At 43.3% G+C, this 18,866-nt stretch overlaps 1 protein-coding gene across 1 annotated transcript in view; it reads right to left on the reverse strand.

The window, feature by feature from the left end:
* The window catches only part of ADCY1 (adenylate cyclase 1), a 182,547-nt gene that overhangs the window by 93,533 nt on the left and 70,148 nt on the right, over window positions 1-18,866 (reverse strand). Inside the window, exon 2 of the mRNA XM_063130721.1 lies at window positions 14,671-14,820. Within this exon, the coding sequence (XP_062986791.1) occupies window positions 14,671-14,820 (150 nt within the window). The remainder of the gene's footprint in view (window positions 1-14,670; window positions 14,821-18,866) is intronic.

Here is an 18,866-nt window from a genome sequence, read left to right on the forward strand (position 1 = left end):
TGCAACAGTTGCTGAACAAGGAACAGCAGCCACGCTGGAGCCAGGAAGCAGCACGTGGAGGAGCGGAGGAGGGGGCTATTTCTGTAAGGAGTAAGATTGCCTGGAGCTGCAGATTGGGGCCCTCCTCCTTTCGGAGCTGCTGCTCTCCTCTCATCATCAGCAGGTACTGTAACGTTTGGGAGAGAGAGAGAGAAGCTGTCTGTTTACGTGCTTTCTCTTCTCATCGCTGCTCCACCGCCCACCCTAGTCTGGTCTCCAGCAAGAGAAAAGAAAGGGGGAAGGGGGGAGAACTGCAATGGACCCTGGCTAAGGAGGGTTCATTCAGCAGCACCTTTTTCAGAATGCATGCAAAAACAATTCTTATCTGCTCTTGCTTATTTTAGGGTGTCCACCCCCCTTTTTTCAAGCCATTCTTTTGGTAAACATTGGATGTGTGCATCTTGTGTTATTTTAAAACAGAGCTGCAGCACAATCCTATGTATGTTTACTCAGAAGTAAGCCTCACTGAGATCATTCAAACTTACTCTGAGGTAAATGTTCACCGGATGCTGCCTGAAAATGAAGAGAGGATGAAGAAAGGACAGGAGAAAAAGAATTGTAGAAATAGAATAGCAAGGTAACTGTGGGATATTTAACCATATTAAGTATATCCTACATTGGGATATTTAACTATATTTAAAGACAATAAGTACAGCAAAATTAGTGCTTCTCTACTTCAGTCCTAATCAAATAATTATAACAGTGAACCAGCTAGGTCTTCTATAGGAAAACTCTGTACTAGGTGATAGTTATTTTTAAATTTTAATTAAAAATATATTATCTTTTCTTATAACAAAATGGTACTTACTCCTAAGTAAGTGTGTCTCACTGAAGAAGGAAATCTTATTTGATTCTTGTATTCTTGTTAGTGTGACATGATAAGTTAAAGGCACAATTTTATGCATGTTTAGATAGAAAAAAGTCCTTCAACTCCTAGAATCCTCTAGCTGGCATGGCTGGCTGGGGTATGCTGAGAATTGTAGGACTTCTTTTCTTTCTAAATATGCACAGGCTTGCACCTTAAATGAGTTTAAAATGTGAAACTCTTCACATGTGTTGAATCATATACACTATTGCTGTAGTATCAGGAATGTAGCAGCTGTCAGTGTGGAAGATATATCTGCTATTTGAACTGAAGCAATGCATTTTAAGACATAAAGGGGTCTATAAGACTATTACATATGGTTTCTAAAATTGCTTAACACCATTGTAAGCTACTACTTGATTATGCAGAGAGAGATGCTCAGGCTATACTTTGCTATTATAGGCAGCGTGATTCTTGGCAAGGGGAGGAGTGGGTAGACTGGCTGTTGATATGTTCAGTGGAGTGCTTTACTTGTTACTTCTTGTTGCTTCTAAGCTGCTCAGGCCCCTTATCTGGGTCAAGGGGGCAGAAGTGGCACTGCAGCAAAAAGGGATATGAGCACCAATGTTTGGACTGGGGCAAAATAATACAGTATGTGGGTATGTGGTGTGGTTCGGCTTGAATCGCTTGTGTCTGGATTTCTTTTCTGGACTGTACTTGCTGGTTACAATATCCACAAGGCCAGGTTGTGGTATAGTCCTCTTTTTCTTTTGTGTTCAAAAGCCGTAAAGTATCTTGTGAGATCTGGAAGACTCACAACTTTATTATGGCATAATAAGCTGTTGTTCACTGGCCTCAAGTGCTAAAATGATTTTACTGGCTTTGCACTGTGAGTTTGAGGGTGGGGTGGGGGGTCATGTCATTTGCTATTCTACTTTGGGCAGCAAAATATCTTGGGCCAGCCCTGGCAAGAGCTGGCTATAATTTAGATATTGAACAACATGCATTGGGTTTCTTAGGTGTACAGGGCCCAGGTGTCTCAAGCAGGATCTACACTACTGTTTTTATAGAATCATAGAATAATAGAGTTGGGAGAGGTCTATAAGGCCATCAAGTCCAAACCCCCCCCTCCCCCGCTCAATGCAGGAATCCAGCTTAAAGCATCTCTGACAGGTGGTTGTCTAGCTGCTTCTTGAATGCCTCTAGTGTGGGAGAGCCCACAACCTTCCTAGGTAACTGGTTCTATTGTTATACTCTAACAGTCAGGAAGTTTTTCTTGATGTTCAGCCGGAATCTGACTTCCTGTAACTTGAGCCCATTATTCCGTGTCCTGCACTCTGGGATGATCGAGAAGAGATCCTGGCCCTCCTGTGTGTGTCAATCTTTCAAGTATTTGAGGAATGTTATCATGTTTCTTCTCAGGCTTCTCCTCAAGGCTAAACATTACCTCTGTTTCTTCTCCCCTCCGGGACACTCATACCTCTCCTGTCTGCACCCTCTCTCCCTCTTCTACTCCTACACATAGGGGCATTTCTCTCTCTTCTTTCTCCAGGGCTCCCCCTATGCCAATCCTCTTCTTCTGCTCTTATTTTATTTAGAGTATTTTTATTTAGAGTATTTTTATCCCGCACCTCAGCCTAAAAGGCTCCCGGAGTGGCTTACAATTGATCAGTAAAGAAGACTGATGTGCTCTTGTGACGGTTTTCCATCCTCTCTTTTCTCTTTCATCTCTTGTCTTCTGCCAATAGCCCCTTTGCGGCCTTCTAGAGATGTTCTTACTTCTAGATCTCTTACACTCCTCCAAGTTCTCCAAATCTTGCTAGCTAGCCCTCTCTTATGCTAGGCTCGCAGCCACCCCTCGTCCTCACTATATTCACCCCAGAAGTCTCTCTCCTGGACCTCATTCTAAATTCTTTGCTCAGCAGCACACAGGGCAATCTTTTAAAATCATTATTAGGGCATTTGATGTATGGTGTATTCTCTGTATGGTGCTGGAACTTAAGATGACACTCATTGTTGTTAATGTGATAGAATCTGTTTTAAATGTGAATCTGTTTTAGTAAGTTTGGATTAGGTCATTATCTGATTAAATTTAAAGATGGTGAAAATTGACTGTATCTTTATATATGCTTGGTTATCACTACAGCAAAAAAATAGTATTCGAAGTCTTTATTTTAAAATGTGTATTTTTAAAGTACAGATTATTTGTTAATTAAAAAAATACAGTTTACTTCAGTTTTTATTTATTTTGTTTGTTTGATGAATGAAAAAAAGTATTTTATTACTGTATATTTAATTAATGTTTACTTTAAAAAAATCCTTGGCTGAACCCCCTAATGAAATGTGCTGCGCACGCCTATGCTTGGAATTATTATTATTTTTAAATAACGTGGCACTTAAAAGCCATTAATGCAGTCACTAGGCAAGCCTGCCTGGGAAAAAGAAATCCATAAGCAGGGTGCCACAACTAAGATGGCCTGCTCTCCAGTTGTTTCCCACCACATCTCAGACAGTGTTCACATATTAACATGTTATTCAGGGACCTAGGCTTATGCCTACAACTCCCAGCATGCCTTGAGTGGGAGGGAAGATTATCAGGGTTTGGCAGCCATCATCTGGAAGTGGCTTGCCATCCTGGGCCTGAAGGGAGAGCGCCTGGAGAGAGAAAAGAAACTAATTTAATTTGTTTTAAAGTTACCTCACAAAACTAGGACTGGTCTACCTTGCAGCATTGTCATGAGGGTAAAAGAGGAAAAAAAGAAATGAATTTAATTTGTTTAAAGGTTAACTTACAGGCCTAGCACCAGCCTGCTACTTTAAGATGATTACCTCACAGACATATATCTTAGGGGGCCCAAGCAATGCCGGGGAGAAATTTGAAATTTGGGACGCTGATAGGTCTGGCTGTACAATGTACCAGAAAGATCTAAAAACATGAAATTCGGATTTTAAATATTTTTAAAGAATTTAATAAAAATCTGAGGTGTATGCCTACAACTCCCAGCATGGCTTGGGTTGAATTCCCAAGAGTCTTCTCTTGCTACCAAACTATGACTCATGGGCATGATCAGTACAAATTGCTATTATTCCTTCAGGACATTCCATAAATAAAATTTCTTCAGCAGGAGATATTGAAAATTGCTTTATCTTCTATGTGGCTCTGTAGCAATGGCATAATACCATCAGCACCATAAGGTGGACCGTTGACCATTTAACTAAAAATAATAATTTAAAAAAGTGCCATGGTGTGTCTTTAGAGCACAGGTATGTCACATAAAAGGCCCAAGTCACCAGTGGCATTGACCATCCTGGCTCTCTGCCAAAACCTGTTAAATGTAGATATTATATAGTTAATTGTGCCAATAAAGTATTCTGGCTGCTTTCCTTTTTTTATAATAATAGCTTCAGAGCACATGCATACAACAGTTCCATATGTCCACTGAGATCTGTTGCTGAAAAAATTTGCCAGGTGTAAGTAGAGGAATCCCACACATGACATAAGCAATTTGAGGTATAATATTCATCTTATGTGTGTTGACTTTACCCCAAGGACTCAACTTTAACACCCATCTATCTATGTCACACACAGTCTTATTAAGCTGCTTATTCAAATTTATTTTAATCAATTGAGATATCTCTCTGCGAATAAGCATTCCCACATAGGTAATAAAATCAGGGCACCATCAAAATTGCCCAAACTGATTATCTCTAATCAGTATCAATTCAGAATTTGACCAATTAATTGAATAATCAGACAGATCGCCCAAAATATTAATCAATTTCCTCAAAGCAGGAATACATGCCTATATGCCATTGGCCTGTGGAGTCCCTCAGGGTCCTGTTTTGTCCCCCATACCACCAGTACGCTGATGACACCCAACTCTACTACTCCTTTCCACCCAATTTCAAGGAAGCAGTTTCTGTGCTAAATTGGTGTCTGTTGGCAGTAAAGGATTGGATGAGGGCGAACAAATTGAAGCTTAATCCAGACAAGAAAGAGGTGCTCATGGTCAGTTGGGAATAGGGATTCAAGCTTGTGCTGGATGGGGTTACACACACCCTAAAGACACAGGTCCGCAGCTTGGGTGTACTTCTGGATTCAGCCCTGAGCCTGGATGCCCAGGTTTTGGTGGTTGCCAGGAGTGCATTTGCACAGTTAAAGCTAGTGCGCCAGCTGCGCCCGTTCCTAGAGATGTCAGACCTGGCTACAGTGACACATGCCTTAGTTACATCCCAATTGGATTACTGTAACATGCTCTACGTGGGGCTGCCTTTAAAGAGAGTTCGGAAACTCCAGCAGGTTCAAAGAGTCGCAGCCAGATTGTTGACTGGGGCTGTTTACAGGGAGCATACAACTCCCCCGTTAAAACAGCTCCACTGGCTTCCAGTCTGTTTCCGGGCACAATTCAAAGTGCTGGTTATGACCTATAACATTCTATATGGCTGGGGTCCAAGTTATCTGAAACACCGTATTCTCCTTTATGAGTCTGTCCGTGCTTTGAGATCTCCTGGGGAAGCTCCCCACCATCATTTCAGTCCCACCATCTTCACAGATGCGCCTGGTGGGAACATGGGAGAGGGCCTTCTTGGTGGCTGCTCCAGTGCTCTGGAACTCTCTTCCCGGGAAAGCTACACTGGCTCCCTCCTTGATGTGCTTTCGGAAGCAGGCAAAAACTTCTTTATTCTGGTAGGCCTTTGGCGAATAATCTGGGCCTCCGTCTATGCAAAGGACTTTTAAAATTGTCATGTATTTAAAATGTTTAATGTTTTGATATTGTAATATATTTAATATATTTTTAACTTTTGTATATTTCTTTTTTTAGGTTTTAAGATGTATATGCTTTAATTTTTGTAAGGCCGCCTTGAGGCCTAGTACTGAGCAAAAGGCGGGATACTACTATTACTAATAACAACAACAACAGCAATAATATTGATCCAACCCATAGAATATAAATACTTAAAATAGCAGCATTAAAACATTGTCTCATTTGGTGACAGTTAAAGCTACAGCAAAATGGCTCCATTATTAAACTAAAAGCAGAACAGAACACCCAGGTCTTTAAGGCCCATTAAAACAATCAGGCAGAGGATTTATGCATCCTTCTGATTTGATGAGACACACATATATTCTGCATTTAGGTAATCAAATCTGAACTCACTCACTCTCTCTCTCTCTCTGCATGTGTGTGTGTGTTTTGCCACCGCCACCAATTCCTCTGACTCCCAGCTGCAGTTCTAAACACATGTTGCTTTGTGGTGACTCCAAAGAGACTGTTCTACAAATAAATTTAGCACAGCAGTTCTTGTGTAATCTCCTCACCCGTGTACACCTCGAGGGAATTGAGGTGATGCACTAGATAGGAAGAGTGATCAGAGTTCACAGCACTACCATACATGTCATTATTCAGAGAGTATTTTTGCTCTATTTGTATGGTTTAAGGGCCAGCAATAAGTTATCAGAGACATTGGTGTAATCTACACCTACAGCCCTTTCCGCAATGGAGGAGGGGTGATTGCGAGTTTGCCTGCTTCCACGATTGGTACTCACGGGGCACACCCGAGCGAAGTTTCCCACAACGTCAGGAGTGCTGTTGCGGGAGCATTGGTAGAAGTGGGTGGGGCTAGGCAAATGCTACGGGGCACGGGATTTCTTTTTTAATTACTCCTGAGGGATGCGCATCAGCGCAGATACATAGCAACACATGGGGGGATAGGAACTATGATGAATATGCACTGCAGTGCAGAGATACGTTTGTGGGGTTTGTTTGTTTTTTAAAAAAAACCCTCAGTGGTGAATACCCTCGCAGCTGATTGGCTGTTCGCTGAACCTGGAACTCATGGTGAACAGCAACGACCTTGCAAAGGGGGGGGGCACACTACAAATGTTCTTCGCAATGAAAGCGAGAAAGCTGGAAAGAACGTAACAAAAGCAGTCAGGGATATTTCGGTAGAAGTGAGAGGTGGAGCCACAATCACCATGGGAGCAAGTGAACATCACGTGGCCTGTTAGTGATTACTGCAATCCAATCAGAGGATGGCAACAAAGGAAAGGGCCTTTTCTGTGGTGGCCCCTCAATTGTCCCCGATGAGGCCCACCTGGTGCCAACTTTGTTATCTTTTCGGCGCCAGGTTAAGGCTTTCCTTTTCTCCCAGGCATTCAACAGCATATGCTGAGTTTTAACTGACTCCAACAGCTTTGGCCTGGCTGAGTGTTTAAAATTTGTTTAAAATGTTAACTGTTTTTTATGTTTTTAAATTTTGTATATTGATTTTTAATGTTCATTCATTTTAATCCAATCTTTTTAATCTTTTTAAACTGCCCAGAGAGCTTCAGCTATGGGGTGGTATATAAATGTAATAAATCATCATCATCATGGTGCAATAAACAGATGGTGTAGACTCCCCCTAAGGCTGTGGTGCCATACCACTTACTTGGGAGTAAGCCCCACTGTATCCGATGGGATTTACTTCTGAGTCGATATGTTTAGGATTGCATTGCAACAGCTGTTCATGAAAATGACAGCAAATCTGGCCATTGATACTTACAAAACCGAGAGTGGATGTCTACAATTTATATGAAGCTGATACAAGCAAGGGCTATCTGTGATCATATACTATTAAGATCTTTTCACACTGAGTGGATGTGACGTGTGTTGCTGCCACACTGTCCCCTAATTAAAGGTTCTAATCTTCATTTAGTAAGCTGCACATGGCTCATATCATCTGATGTGAGAAGCAAATGTTTAAGCGTGTTCATGAACTTGTATAAATGAATCAAATTAGGAGACAAAGTGAATTTAACTCCAAATAACATAGCTTTTCAGAGCAACTTGTGGAAGAACTATCCATAGACTTTAGCAGATGCTGCTTCAGATGAAGAGAAGGTTCCAATGATATGTCATCAAATGACATATGCAGCCCCCTACACTCCCCTACCATGACTTCTGGGGGATAAATTGGTTTGGTTTGCATGTTAATGCGACCGTATCTAATTTTGCATTTACAAACCAATATGGAAACCAAAACTCATTTATTTATTAATTTATTTGTTACATTTATATACCGCCCCATAGCTGAAGCTCTCTTATTTATAAATAAGCTCTCTTATTTATTACATTTATATACCACCCCATAGCCAAAGCTCCAAAGCCAAAGCCAGGGCCTTCTGCATGTTAAATATGTGTTGTTACTGAGCTATGGCCCCCTAGCAATATTTTTTGTTTTTTTCTGTTTGCAGAAATTGCTATAGAAGTGTTTCTGTGTACACAAGTCCTCTACAACTTGTAACCAACCAAGTCAAGGACAACCTCCTACCATGTATGCCTTCACAAACTTCCTGATTTTTGTAGTGCACACTGAATCGCAAAACTACAGAGGACAACCAGTACAAGGTAAGCCGCAATCCAAGGCAAGTGGGTCATGTTTCACTTAACAAGTCACAAGTTGTGCAGGTGAAACATATATGATCCTTTCCCCAAATTCAAAGGAATCATTTGCGTGAAGGGACAAAATCCTTAAAAAAAAAGTCTGAGTGAATTGGCCTAGCAACAGAAGAAAATAAAGATGAGTATAGTGCTGTTGCATTTATTGCTCTGTGATGTTTCTATCATTGCTAAAGCACAAGGTGGCTTTATAAGCAGCTGTTTATTTTCCAGGATTAATGGTGAAACAGATGGCATCTCACACCTGGTGTAATGGAGCAGGAAGATTTGCTCTCTTGTTCTTCCTGTTCAACCTTGAGTGAGGGCCCTTGTTACTAGCTGTACCACATTTATAGGCAATTTGTTTTAGCCTGCCTCTCAGTTAATACCAGATCCGTCATGCATGATCATTGCCAAGGTTCAAAAGAGTTGCCTTCTTTCCTGGGTCTGGTTTCTTAAGATTATCATCAACCATAGAATGATGAAATGCACTAGTTATTATTTATTTATTTAATTAGCACCAACAATGTACTTGGTGCTGTACAAAATATACAAATAAAACGGTGATACCCTGCCTAGAGGCTTACAACCTAAAATCACATTAAAACATATGAAGGGGGAAAGGGGTTCACAAAACAGAAATAAGAGAATAATCATAGTAATAAGAACAGTAAATCAAACTAAAATACTTTTGGAGGAGGACCTGAATTTCTTTCTATTTCCAGAGGAGAATGTAATATTTTAATTGGAGGTGATGTCCCTTGGCTATACCAAGGGCAGCATTGAAGAAGTTTATTAATACCAGCGGTTGATAATTCTGTGTATGAACACTAAACATTTTAAAATGGTAAAGTAAGAGGCCATTGCATAGCAGGCTATAGTGTAACTCAGTAAAGAGCAGCATTTCTATTAAATGTGATCAAGGCAAGAGTATGAAAAATGTGGTTGATAACATTCCCCACCACCACTGTTTGCCCCTAGAATTGTTCTAAATATAAGGAAAATTTACCTTTTGTATAACCAACAAGTTTTTAACACTCTTGAAAATATGATTGCAGAATTTTCTTATGATTAAAAAAACAAAAAACAAAACAAAACCAGGCAGCTTGAACCTCATTTTTTTATTAATAAAAAAATTGCTTTCTTAGGTAAATGTCTAGGGTCATCCACTGGCCATTCCAACACTGCCCTCAATATTCTGTATTAAAAATCTTCCGCTGCAAAGAACAGTTGTTGCTGTGATTTATGAGATATTTGAGCTTCACGCTCTCTGCAGGATACCAAAGTTATTTGCTAGGCCATCACAGCATGACTGACATGTATTCAAATCTCTCTTGGACTGAGGCTTTGGATTCAAGTCATTGCTCTTGAACCTCAACTTCCCATCAGAGAGGATAACAAATTGCTGTCATGCCACTCAAACTGTTTATCTTACATAGACAGGTTATATTAGAAGAAGAAGAAGAAGAAGAAGAAGAAGAAGAAGAAGAAGAAGAAGAAGAAGAAGAAGAAGCAGCAGCGGCGGCAGCTAATTTTTTAAAACCATCATAGATTTAAATGTCCTCCTCACTACATAATGCAATACAAATCACAGAGATAAAAAGTCAGTTCCAAATGTACACTTTACAGCAGGGGGTGGACAAATTTTGGGGGTTGGGGAACCACATTGTCCCACAGACCCAACTGGGGGCTACCCCTTCTGCCAAATTTCCACCAAAACTCGGTGTGACAGCAGGGGGGAAATGCTGAAAAAATACCCTTCCTTTAAAGGATAAAATGGCAGCTTGCCACTGAAATTTGGCAGTGAAGTGGCATCAGTGGCAAAAATGGGCTATTCTAAAGCAAAAGACCCCCTTTTTTTAATACAGACACTGATACCACTTGGTCCTTTAAAAGGGGGGTATTTTATGGCTCCCCCTGCCACTGCACCACCAAATGTAGATGGCAGTGGGGGCTGCAAATATGGCCAAGCGGTCATGTAATTCCTACCCCTGCTTGAAAGTGACTAGGAAACACTTTAGAGAAGGGGTGAGAGAGGGCAAAAGCAGAGTTATGGAGGGAGATTAAGAATTAGGAACACCAGTGCCATATGGGGAAGAAAGAGAGCTGGGAGGACTTTTCCCAGAGAGGAGAGAAAGGAGAGCTGAAGTGAAGAAGGGGCAGACTAAGCAGCTAGAGTGGAAAGAGGTAGAGCAGAACAGGGTAGGGAAGAGAATGGAGACTCCCAAGTTCCAGCACCATCAGGACATGTCATGGCTCATACTTAAGTCAGGGCCAGTCCCGGTGCTGCTCATCCTTGCTGTTGCTTTCTCAGAGAGCGAGTAGTGAGAGGAATGCAGAGAAGGAGCAGTAATGACCACACAACTTGTTGTCTTCCTTTGGGAAGTGTTGCGGATTGGGCCATGAGAGAGAAGCAAGAGGATGGGCAGCAGCAAACCTGGAACCGGCATGGGCTCACTTCATTGCAGAGTCCCTTTCCCCTTGTGGAATGTCATGGGGCCTTTTACTAGACTTTATTAAAATAACCACACCTTTGAACAACAACTTAGTTCTTCATCTATACCTATAAGAGTGGATCTGAGTCTGTCTGTTTGTCTGTCAGTGCCATAGCTTCAAGACCATGAAACCAAGACATGCAAAACTTGGCATGCATACTAAGGTGACCCTAGGGTTGTGCACCCTGTGGTTATTTTGTTTTTAAACCAAAATCATTAATTCTAATTAATTTAAATGTATCTATGTGGCTGATGTAAGATCTTGAGCCTAGAGGCAGACTTCCCTAACCAGCACATACCTTTGCATTCCATACAATTTGAAGCCACGAGAGATTAGTAGTCTGAGGGACATGGTTATACACCTTCCATCTCTCCCCTGATGTGGGGCAGCCCTCCCTCAGGGGAATGGAATGGATGGAGCCCTACCTCAGGGGCCCTATCTCAGGGTGGGCTCAGGTGCACCATGGCAGGGGCCATGCCTAGGAATGCCAGCGGGCATGGCTTCACTCAGATGAGACGGGCACAATGTGTCCAACTTTTGACAGTTGTGTAGGTTTTCTTGAAGACTTTGCTGTATCGACCTAAGAGCTATTCCAACCCATGCAAACCTGTGTCCAATTTGCTAGTATTATATAACAATGCAGTTACCAAAAGTAACTTCACATATCTGCTTCTCTAAATATGTCCATAATTAGCAAAGGTTGCCCCTTCTCCCCAAAACCAATAATTTACCCTATTTACACATGGAGAATGGGAACATCATTTGGAGATACAGCTGCTCTCTCCGTCTCACAAAGCCAACATTTTACATCTTAAAGGTTATGTCAACAGAGATGTCCAGCCCTCCCTCCCCCTAGTACCATGACATTCACAAACTATCAGGGAAAGATTTTTTTTTTTTAACATTTTGCTATTTCAATCCTACAGTAATCTGAGACATGAATTTTAAGTAAAAATGAAACCAAAAAGATTTAAAAATATTGGTATAATTTTTAACATTGAATATTTGTAGTTTAGAAAATAATGAAACTACGGAGTGCACAGCAAGGTAATTCTATTAGCTTACTTCACTCCTCCAACTCAACCACTTCTCTTACTCTCTAACATGACTCTGCCCATTCTCATTTGTTACTCCCTATCCCCCACTGAAGAGAATTATGATCCCACCTCTCTTCTTTCAAATTCTCCTCCAAACTCACCTTTTCTGTGAGGCCTTGGGCTAAGCTATTTAATCCTCAGTCTAACCAAGCTGAAGTTGTTCATTCCTTGCTACTACTATTGCCTGTCCCTCTGCCAATGCTAATTTATAAGCTCCTTGAGGCAGGGAATTTGCTTATGGAATTTTGTGAAACTCCATTGTAAAAACCATAGATGTGGGGCTGAATTTCAACTCTTTCTTTGAACAAAACTGTTAATTCATTGGTTGCAGACTTCTAGTAACATAGAACATCTCCTTAGCCCGAAATATCATGTGGTGCCATTTTCACATTTCAACATTATTTTTGAGGGCTTGTTCATAGAATCATAGAATAGTAGTTGGAAGGGGACTTTAAGGCCATCAAATCCAACCCCCTGCTCAGTGCGGGAATCCACCTTAAAACATACCTGACAGATGGCTGTGCAGCTGCATCTTGAATGCCTCTAGTGTGGGAGAGCCCACATCCTCCCTAGGTAATTGCTCTAACAGTCAGGAAGTTTTTCCTGACGTCCAGCCGGAATCCAGCTTCCTGTAACTTGAGCCCATTATTCTGTGTCCTGCACTCTGGGATGATCGAGAAGAAATCTTGGCCTTCCTCTGTGTGACAACCTTTCAAGTACTTGTGTAACAACATTGCCAACAAGTATGTGGTGTACTCATGTTCTTTCTTTATTCCCCCTCCTATGAAATTATCTCCCAATGTGGATTGCTCATTTATTAATTTTTATTTATTATGTTTATATCCCTCTCTTTTTCCTCCAAGGAACCTAAGGCGGCGTACATAATCCTCCTCCTCTCCATGTTATCCTCACAACAACAACCCTGTGAGGTAGGTTGGGCTGAGAGTCTGTGTCTGGCCCAAAGTCACCCAATGGTTTCCATGGTCAAGTGGGGACTAAACCGCGGATCTCCCAACTTCCAGTCCAACACTTTGGCCACTACACCACACTGGCTCTCATTGAAGCTACCAAGCTGCTGGACAATTTTTTAAAATTTTTGAATGGGGTGAATTACTATTTGGTGGTTTGTCAATTTTTAAGTTTGCACAAGCACCCCATGCCCGAAGGGGAATATACTAGGGGAATCTACGTACAGAGCACCACTGGCACATATGAATGCTGCAGGCATGGACTTGGGACCTCTGTTTTGCAGTCTACAACTTGGTATAGTCCCTTATAATGTATGATTTTCTAATATTTTCTAATATTTTAAGGGAATTTTATTTCTGCTTCATATCCCATATATATATTTGTTAGATAGACTTGGGCTAAAAATATACAAGGGTTCACAACAAGGAGTTAGCAATCCTATAATCACTGACAAAACCTCACTGCATGTAGCTATTGAGATCGTACACTTGATTGATTGGGTGCCAAGGAAAAGCACTGCAGTGCAATCACATTCACAAAGGGAAGCCCCTTTTCTCAGCACCATATAGATTGTGGTAAGAAAAGGACACATATCCATTTAATTACACATGATGAAATCTTTCTTTCTCATTAGGTTTTAATGTTTTTCTTTGTCTGATAACATTTCTCTGATACGGACTAAACGACAAGCTGTGGATAATCAAAACCGGAAGCAAAAGCTTCTGAGCTCCTCCCTGTGGCTATGCCAGAGGAAGAGATGGGAGGGGTGAGTAGGCAAGTTCAAGGGGGAACTGGGCTAATGTCTGGCACAATAAAATATCATTTAGGGAGGGGAGAATTTCGAGCTTGCTGAAATTCTCCAGTTTACTTCAAAGCTCAGTTTGGCTTGCTCCCATTCTTTTTGCGACCTGTTTTTTTTTTTAATTTTGTTTGAATGAGAAAAGTACACATTTTCAACAGTTGTACATTTTTAAAATTGTGCATTTTTTAAAATGCATATTTTGTGAATGCAAATGCAATTTCAGGAATGTGCAAATATTTTTGGAGAAAATATTTCTAAACTATACTAGTCCACAACTACAGTATTCTCAAACACCTTAGGCCTTAGCTAGACCTAAGGATTATCCCAGGCAAATGGAGGGGTCGTCCCTGCCTGCTCCCGGGATTTCCTGTGTGTCATTTGGATGCACAGGGATGATCCCAAGACAATCCCTGGATATAGGCCTGGTCTAGCCATTGCCTTAGATAGAGCATTCAGCTTCCAACCCAGCAAATGGCAATTTTGTTCTTAAGTTATCTCCTCTGCAGCTTTATCTGAATGATCTTGTTGCAAATGAACAGGTTTTAAGACTATTTGCATAATAGCATCCATTTAATGTTTTACCAGAGGATATAGATTACTGGTTTCTAATTAATTTCAGTACACCAGTGTAGTTTGTTGCTTTAAAGTATTCCCATCACCCTCCTCTTACTAATATTTCTAGGGATAAGCGGAGAAGAAGCGTGACTCTGAAATCTAGTTTACAAATTAAAATATCATTTGCATTTTGGGTGAAAGTGCCACCTTACACCTGGCCAGCCGAAGTGTCCCACAATTCTGTGTGCTTTTTTGCTTTGTCTGCAGCTTATTATACTAAATATGGAAACAGCTATGCCTGCTGTGTTTTCATTGTTGATAACAAGTAAAGAGCAAGGCAGCCGAGTGTTCTGCAAACAAATATACACTTTGCAATTAGATGCTTTTCCTTACAATTCGGCCCATTGTCCTGCAGGATATGTACCACTGTGATGCCAGAGAAAAAGATTTTAAAAAACCAAAAAAACCGAGCACATTTCAACTGACCTGTTTTTCATTTTCATCCTCCAGCTTCAGCCTGTCCTCAATGCAATTCCTGGCCTGAAGAAATGCCTTCCTCTGCGCCCTCTCTGTCAAAATCCTCACAAAGACCCCATACAAATTTACACTGACAAAAAGGATAGCATTGGCCACAAGCTGTAAGGGGAGAAGGAGAGAACAAAAGAAATATATTATAATACACATGCTCTCACACACAACTACAAAATATTAATTCTGCCCAGAACCCAGTTTTCTTCTCTTGTATTATTTTGATGCTGAATGAGTGCTGCCTACCTATCATGGATCATAGGTACCTGTCTCTTTACTCAATTACACCACTGGTTCATCCAGCCCATTATCTTCTTCATAGCTCTGGCCAAGACATTTGACTGCCTGAGGCAAAGCAGCAAAAGGCACCCTCACTTTCTCCCAATCAACATGCATAGTACCCATACCAACTGCACTTTAGGTAGAAAATCCCACAAGCACCTCTCCTTCTCCCTGGAGGTGATTTGGATGCAGACTTAGGCCACTGCTAAACCACGGATTAGCCCAGGCTAACACAGGGGCAGTGGCGTAGCATGGGGGGGGGCTCAGGGGCGGTTGTCCTGGGCGCAAAATTCTTAGGGGCACAAAAATTTCAAAAAGAAAGAAAAAAAGTAGTAATAATAACTAAATAAATTAAAATCTGTGTAGATCCAACTGTGTAGACGGGGCAAATAAACGTTGCCACATAACATTTTACAGCATTTTTATTGTTGCGCACAGGTCAGGAAGGCCTTGCAGGCTGCATTTCCTCCCAAACGGGCCTCTCTAGCACATGCGTTGCTGCTCTGGCTACCTTCTACGTCATCCAGAAGGAGGACAGAGCAGCGACACGTGTGCTAGAGAGGCCCGCTTGGGAGGAAATGCAGCCTGCAAGGTGATCGGTTATCATATCAAGGTCATCATATCAGCCATGATGCTAAATAAAAAAGAATCAGGTGCACAATGCAGGAAGAGGAGGAATACTGTCAATTGAGAGAGATTTCAATGTAGATTTCAATACTGTTATTGAAAAATTTGCACATATTAAAACCAGGCAATTTTAAATAAGTGTAAGTACTGGTATACTAGTATTAAATTAATTTTACTTTAAATAGATCAGTATTTTCTTAAAATATAATACATGTGCTTGGGGGCGGGTAAGGGGTTTAATACTGGACTGGTGGAAAGGACTCAGGGAGTGCTAAAGGTCCATGGATTGGGGCGCAATACTTGCCTTGCCCCGGGCGCCGGCAACCCATGCTACGCCACTGCACCAGGGATTGCCCCTGTGCGTCCAGATGACGCACAGGGGATCCCGGGGTCAGGCAGGGGTCAACCCTTCCTTGACCCAGGGTAACAGGCTCCACTTGTAGCCTGGTATTTCCACAGTCCCATTCCGTGGCTTTCCCCGGCTATGTGGCTTACTCGTGCGTATCCAGGAGAAGCCACACATGGGGCCTATCGGAGCCAGGGGGGGAGATCGGGGTGGGGAGATCGGGGGGAGAGATCGGAGCCGGGGTGGAGAGATTGGGGGGGGAGATTGGAGCCGGGGTGGAGAGATCAGGGGAGAGAGATTGAAGCCAGGGTGGGGAGATCGGGGGGGGGAGAGATTGGAGCCGGGGTGGAGAGATCAGGGGGGAGAGATCGGAGCTGGGGGAGAGATCAGGGGGGAGAGATTGGAGCCGGGGTGGAGAGATCAGAGGGGAGAGATTGGAGCCAGGGTGGGGAGATTGGGGTGGGGAGAGATTGGAGCCGGGGTGGAGAGATCAGGGGGGAGAGATCGGAGCTGGGGGAGAGATCAGGGGGAGAGATTGGAGCTGAGGTGGGCAGATCAGGGGGGGAGATTGGAACTGAGGTGGGCAGATCGGGGGGGAGAGAGATCGGAGCCGAGGTAGGGAGATCGGGGGGAGAGATTGGAGCCGGGGTGGAGAGATTGGAGCTGAGGGAGAGATCAGGGGGAGAGATCGGAGCTGAGGTAGGCAGATCGGGGGGGGATTGGAACTGAGGTGGGCAGATCGGGGGGAGATAGATCAGAGCCGAGGTGGGCAGATCAGGGGGAGAGATTGGAGCCAAGGTGGGGAGATCGGGGGGAGAGATTGCAGCCAGGGAGAAAGATGGGGGGGGGGAAATCGGAGCCAGGGAGAGAGATGGGGGGAGAGATCGCAGCCGGGGAGAGATGGGAGGGAGCAGGGGCAGGGGGGGAGCAGGGAACCCTTTTTTTCTTTTTTCTTTAAAGCACCTTACCTTGGTCGCTGGTGCGCTCCTGCGCACCCAGCTTTTTAAGACAAAAAAAATGGCGGACACGACGGGGCTTTCCTGTAGCCCATTGCATCTGACGTGTAGACTGGGGCGACAGCCTGCGCTAGCTGCAGCGCAGGCTCGCCCCTCCTCCTGACTGCACTTTCAGGTAGGTCTAGCAATGGCCCTAATCATACTTAAAGTAGACTCAGTGAAATCAACAATTCCCATTGATTTCAATGGATCAGCTCTAGGTATGATTAAGTTTGTTTCCAATCCAATAATAAACAATAACAAATTTGATGCATTTTCATGATGTCAAAAATCTGCCTGAGTCAACCATCTCAGAGCATCATCAGATGAGCATTTTATAGCATGCTCGTTATTGGCCACTCTCGGATTTTTGTGGGTCCTTTTCATGACGCTGTCCACCTTCCATGTGTCTCCGGCTCTTTCTGCTCATTTTTCCATTTAAAAAAAAGACCTGGAAAATGCAATTATTTGGGCTGCAACGAAACTTGCTGCCATTTCCTGCTGTGTGCGGGAGAAGCAGCACGATAAAAATGCCCACTGAATGGGCCACACGGTGGTTGTTTGCTCCTTCTTTCTTCCCCGTGTGAAGAGAAAGGAAGCTGTTCGTCCCTATTGTGGGACAGAAGCAGGAGGCAAAGCGATGGTAGGGAAACACAATTCCCCCCCCCATCTGATGATGTTCATTTACCCTAATGGTAGGGCTGGCCTTGCTTCTTCATGTGACAGTGGCTGTTGCTAGACCTACCTGGTGATCCGTGTGGGAGGAGGGGCGAGCCCGCGCTACAAGTAGCGCAGGCCATTGCCCCAGTCTACATGTCAGACGCGACAGGCTACAGGAAAGCCCTGTCGCGTCCACCATTTTTTTGTCTTAAAGGGCCAAGTGTGCAGGAGCGCACCAGTGACAAAAGTAAGTGGGTTTGTTTGTTTGTTTTAAAAAAGGGTCTCTGCTCCCCTGCCCCTGATTTCCCCACCCTGGCCGCAATTCCCCCCCCCGATCTCCACTTCCCCTGATTTCCGATTTCCCCCCCTGTGATCTCCATTCCCCCCCACTGCAATCTCTGCTTTCCCCCCCCAATCTCTCCCTATGCCCCATCCGCCACTTTCCCCAGCTACTCATGAGTAATTGCAGCAGCTGGGGAAAGCGGTGTGGTCTTGGGCTCAGCCTGAGACCGCAGGAAATACCGGGCCACAAGCATTCCGATTACCCCGGGCTAAGGGAGAGTTGACCCCTGCCTGAGCTCGGGATCCCCTGTGCATCATGTGGACGCACAGGGGCGAGCCCGGGTCTTGCACTGGGCTAAACCCTGGTCTAGCAACGGCCAGTGTCTCTCCAGAGTCACAAGGTACTCCCCAACCCCTCCAACTCCTTTTAACTGGGATTGAATCTGGGACCTTCTGCATGTAAAGCATTGAGAAATGACCCCTTTCCTTACAGTGGTGCCCCATTATCAAGGACTTCACATTCTGAAGCTTGAACCTAGTTTAGTGGCAACCTGGTGGGCAATGTCTGGGGTTCTGGGGGCCAATTCCTCCCAGAACACACCAGGGGCTGTGCTCCTTCCTGCTGCCACTGAAATTGCCTCTACCAGTGCATTTGCTGCCAAAATCTGGCAGCCTACTGGCAAAAAAGCAGCTACTTTTCATTAAAACAATGTGTGCTCCCCATGCTCCTTATTTTAAAGCAAAATCTGGAGGCTTCCAGGAAATGTCAAATGGCAAAGCCCCTAAAAAAAAGTCCAGAAGGTCCTGCTACTATGGAGGTTTAAATAACAGGCTGGGAGGTTTAGAGTTGGAGCCTGTGTTATTCCTTCTTGTGGTTAAAGAACCTTTAAAATCTGGATGGAATGTAAACAGAACAAACACACACTCACTCACTCTCACACACAACACAGTACAAAATTCAG

This window comes from Elgaria multicarinata, chromosome 1 (assembly GCF_023053635.1).
Source record: "Elgaria multicarinata webbii isolate HBS135686 ecotype San Diego chromosome 1, rElgMul1.1.pri, whole genome shotgun sequence".
NCBI classification, from domain to species: domain Eukaryota; kingdom Metazoa; phylum Chordata; class Lepidosauria; order Squamata; family Anguidae; genus Elgaria; species Elgaria multicarinata.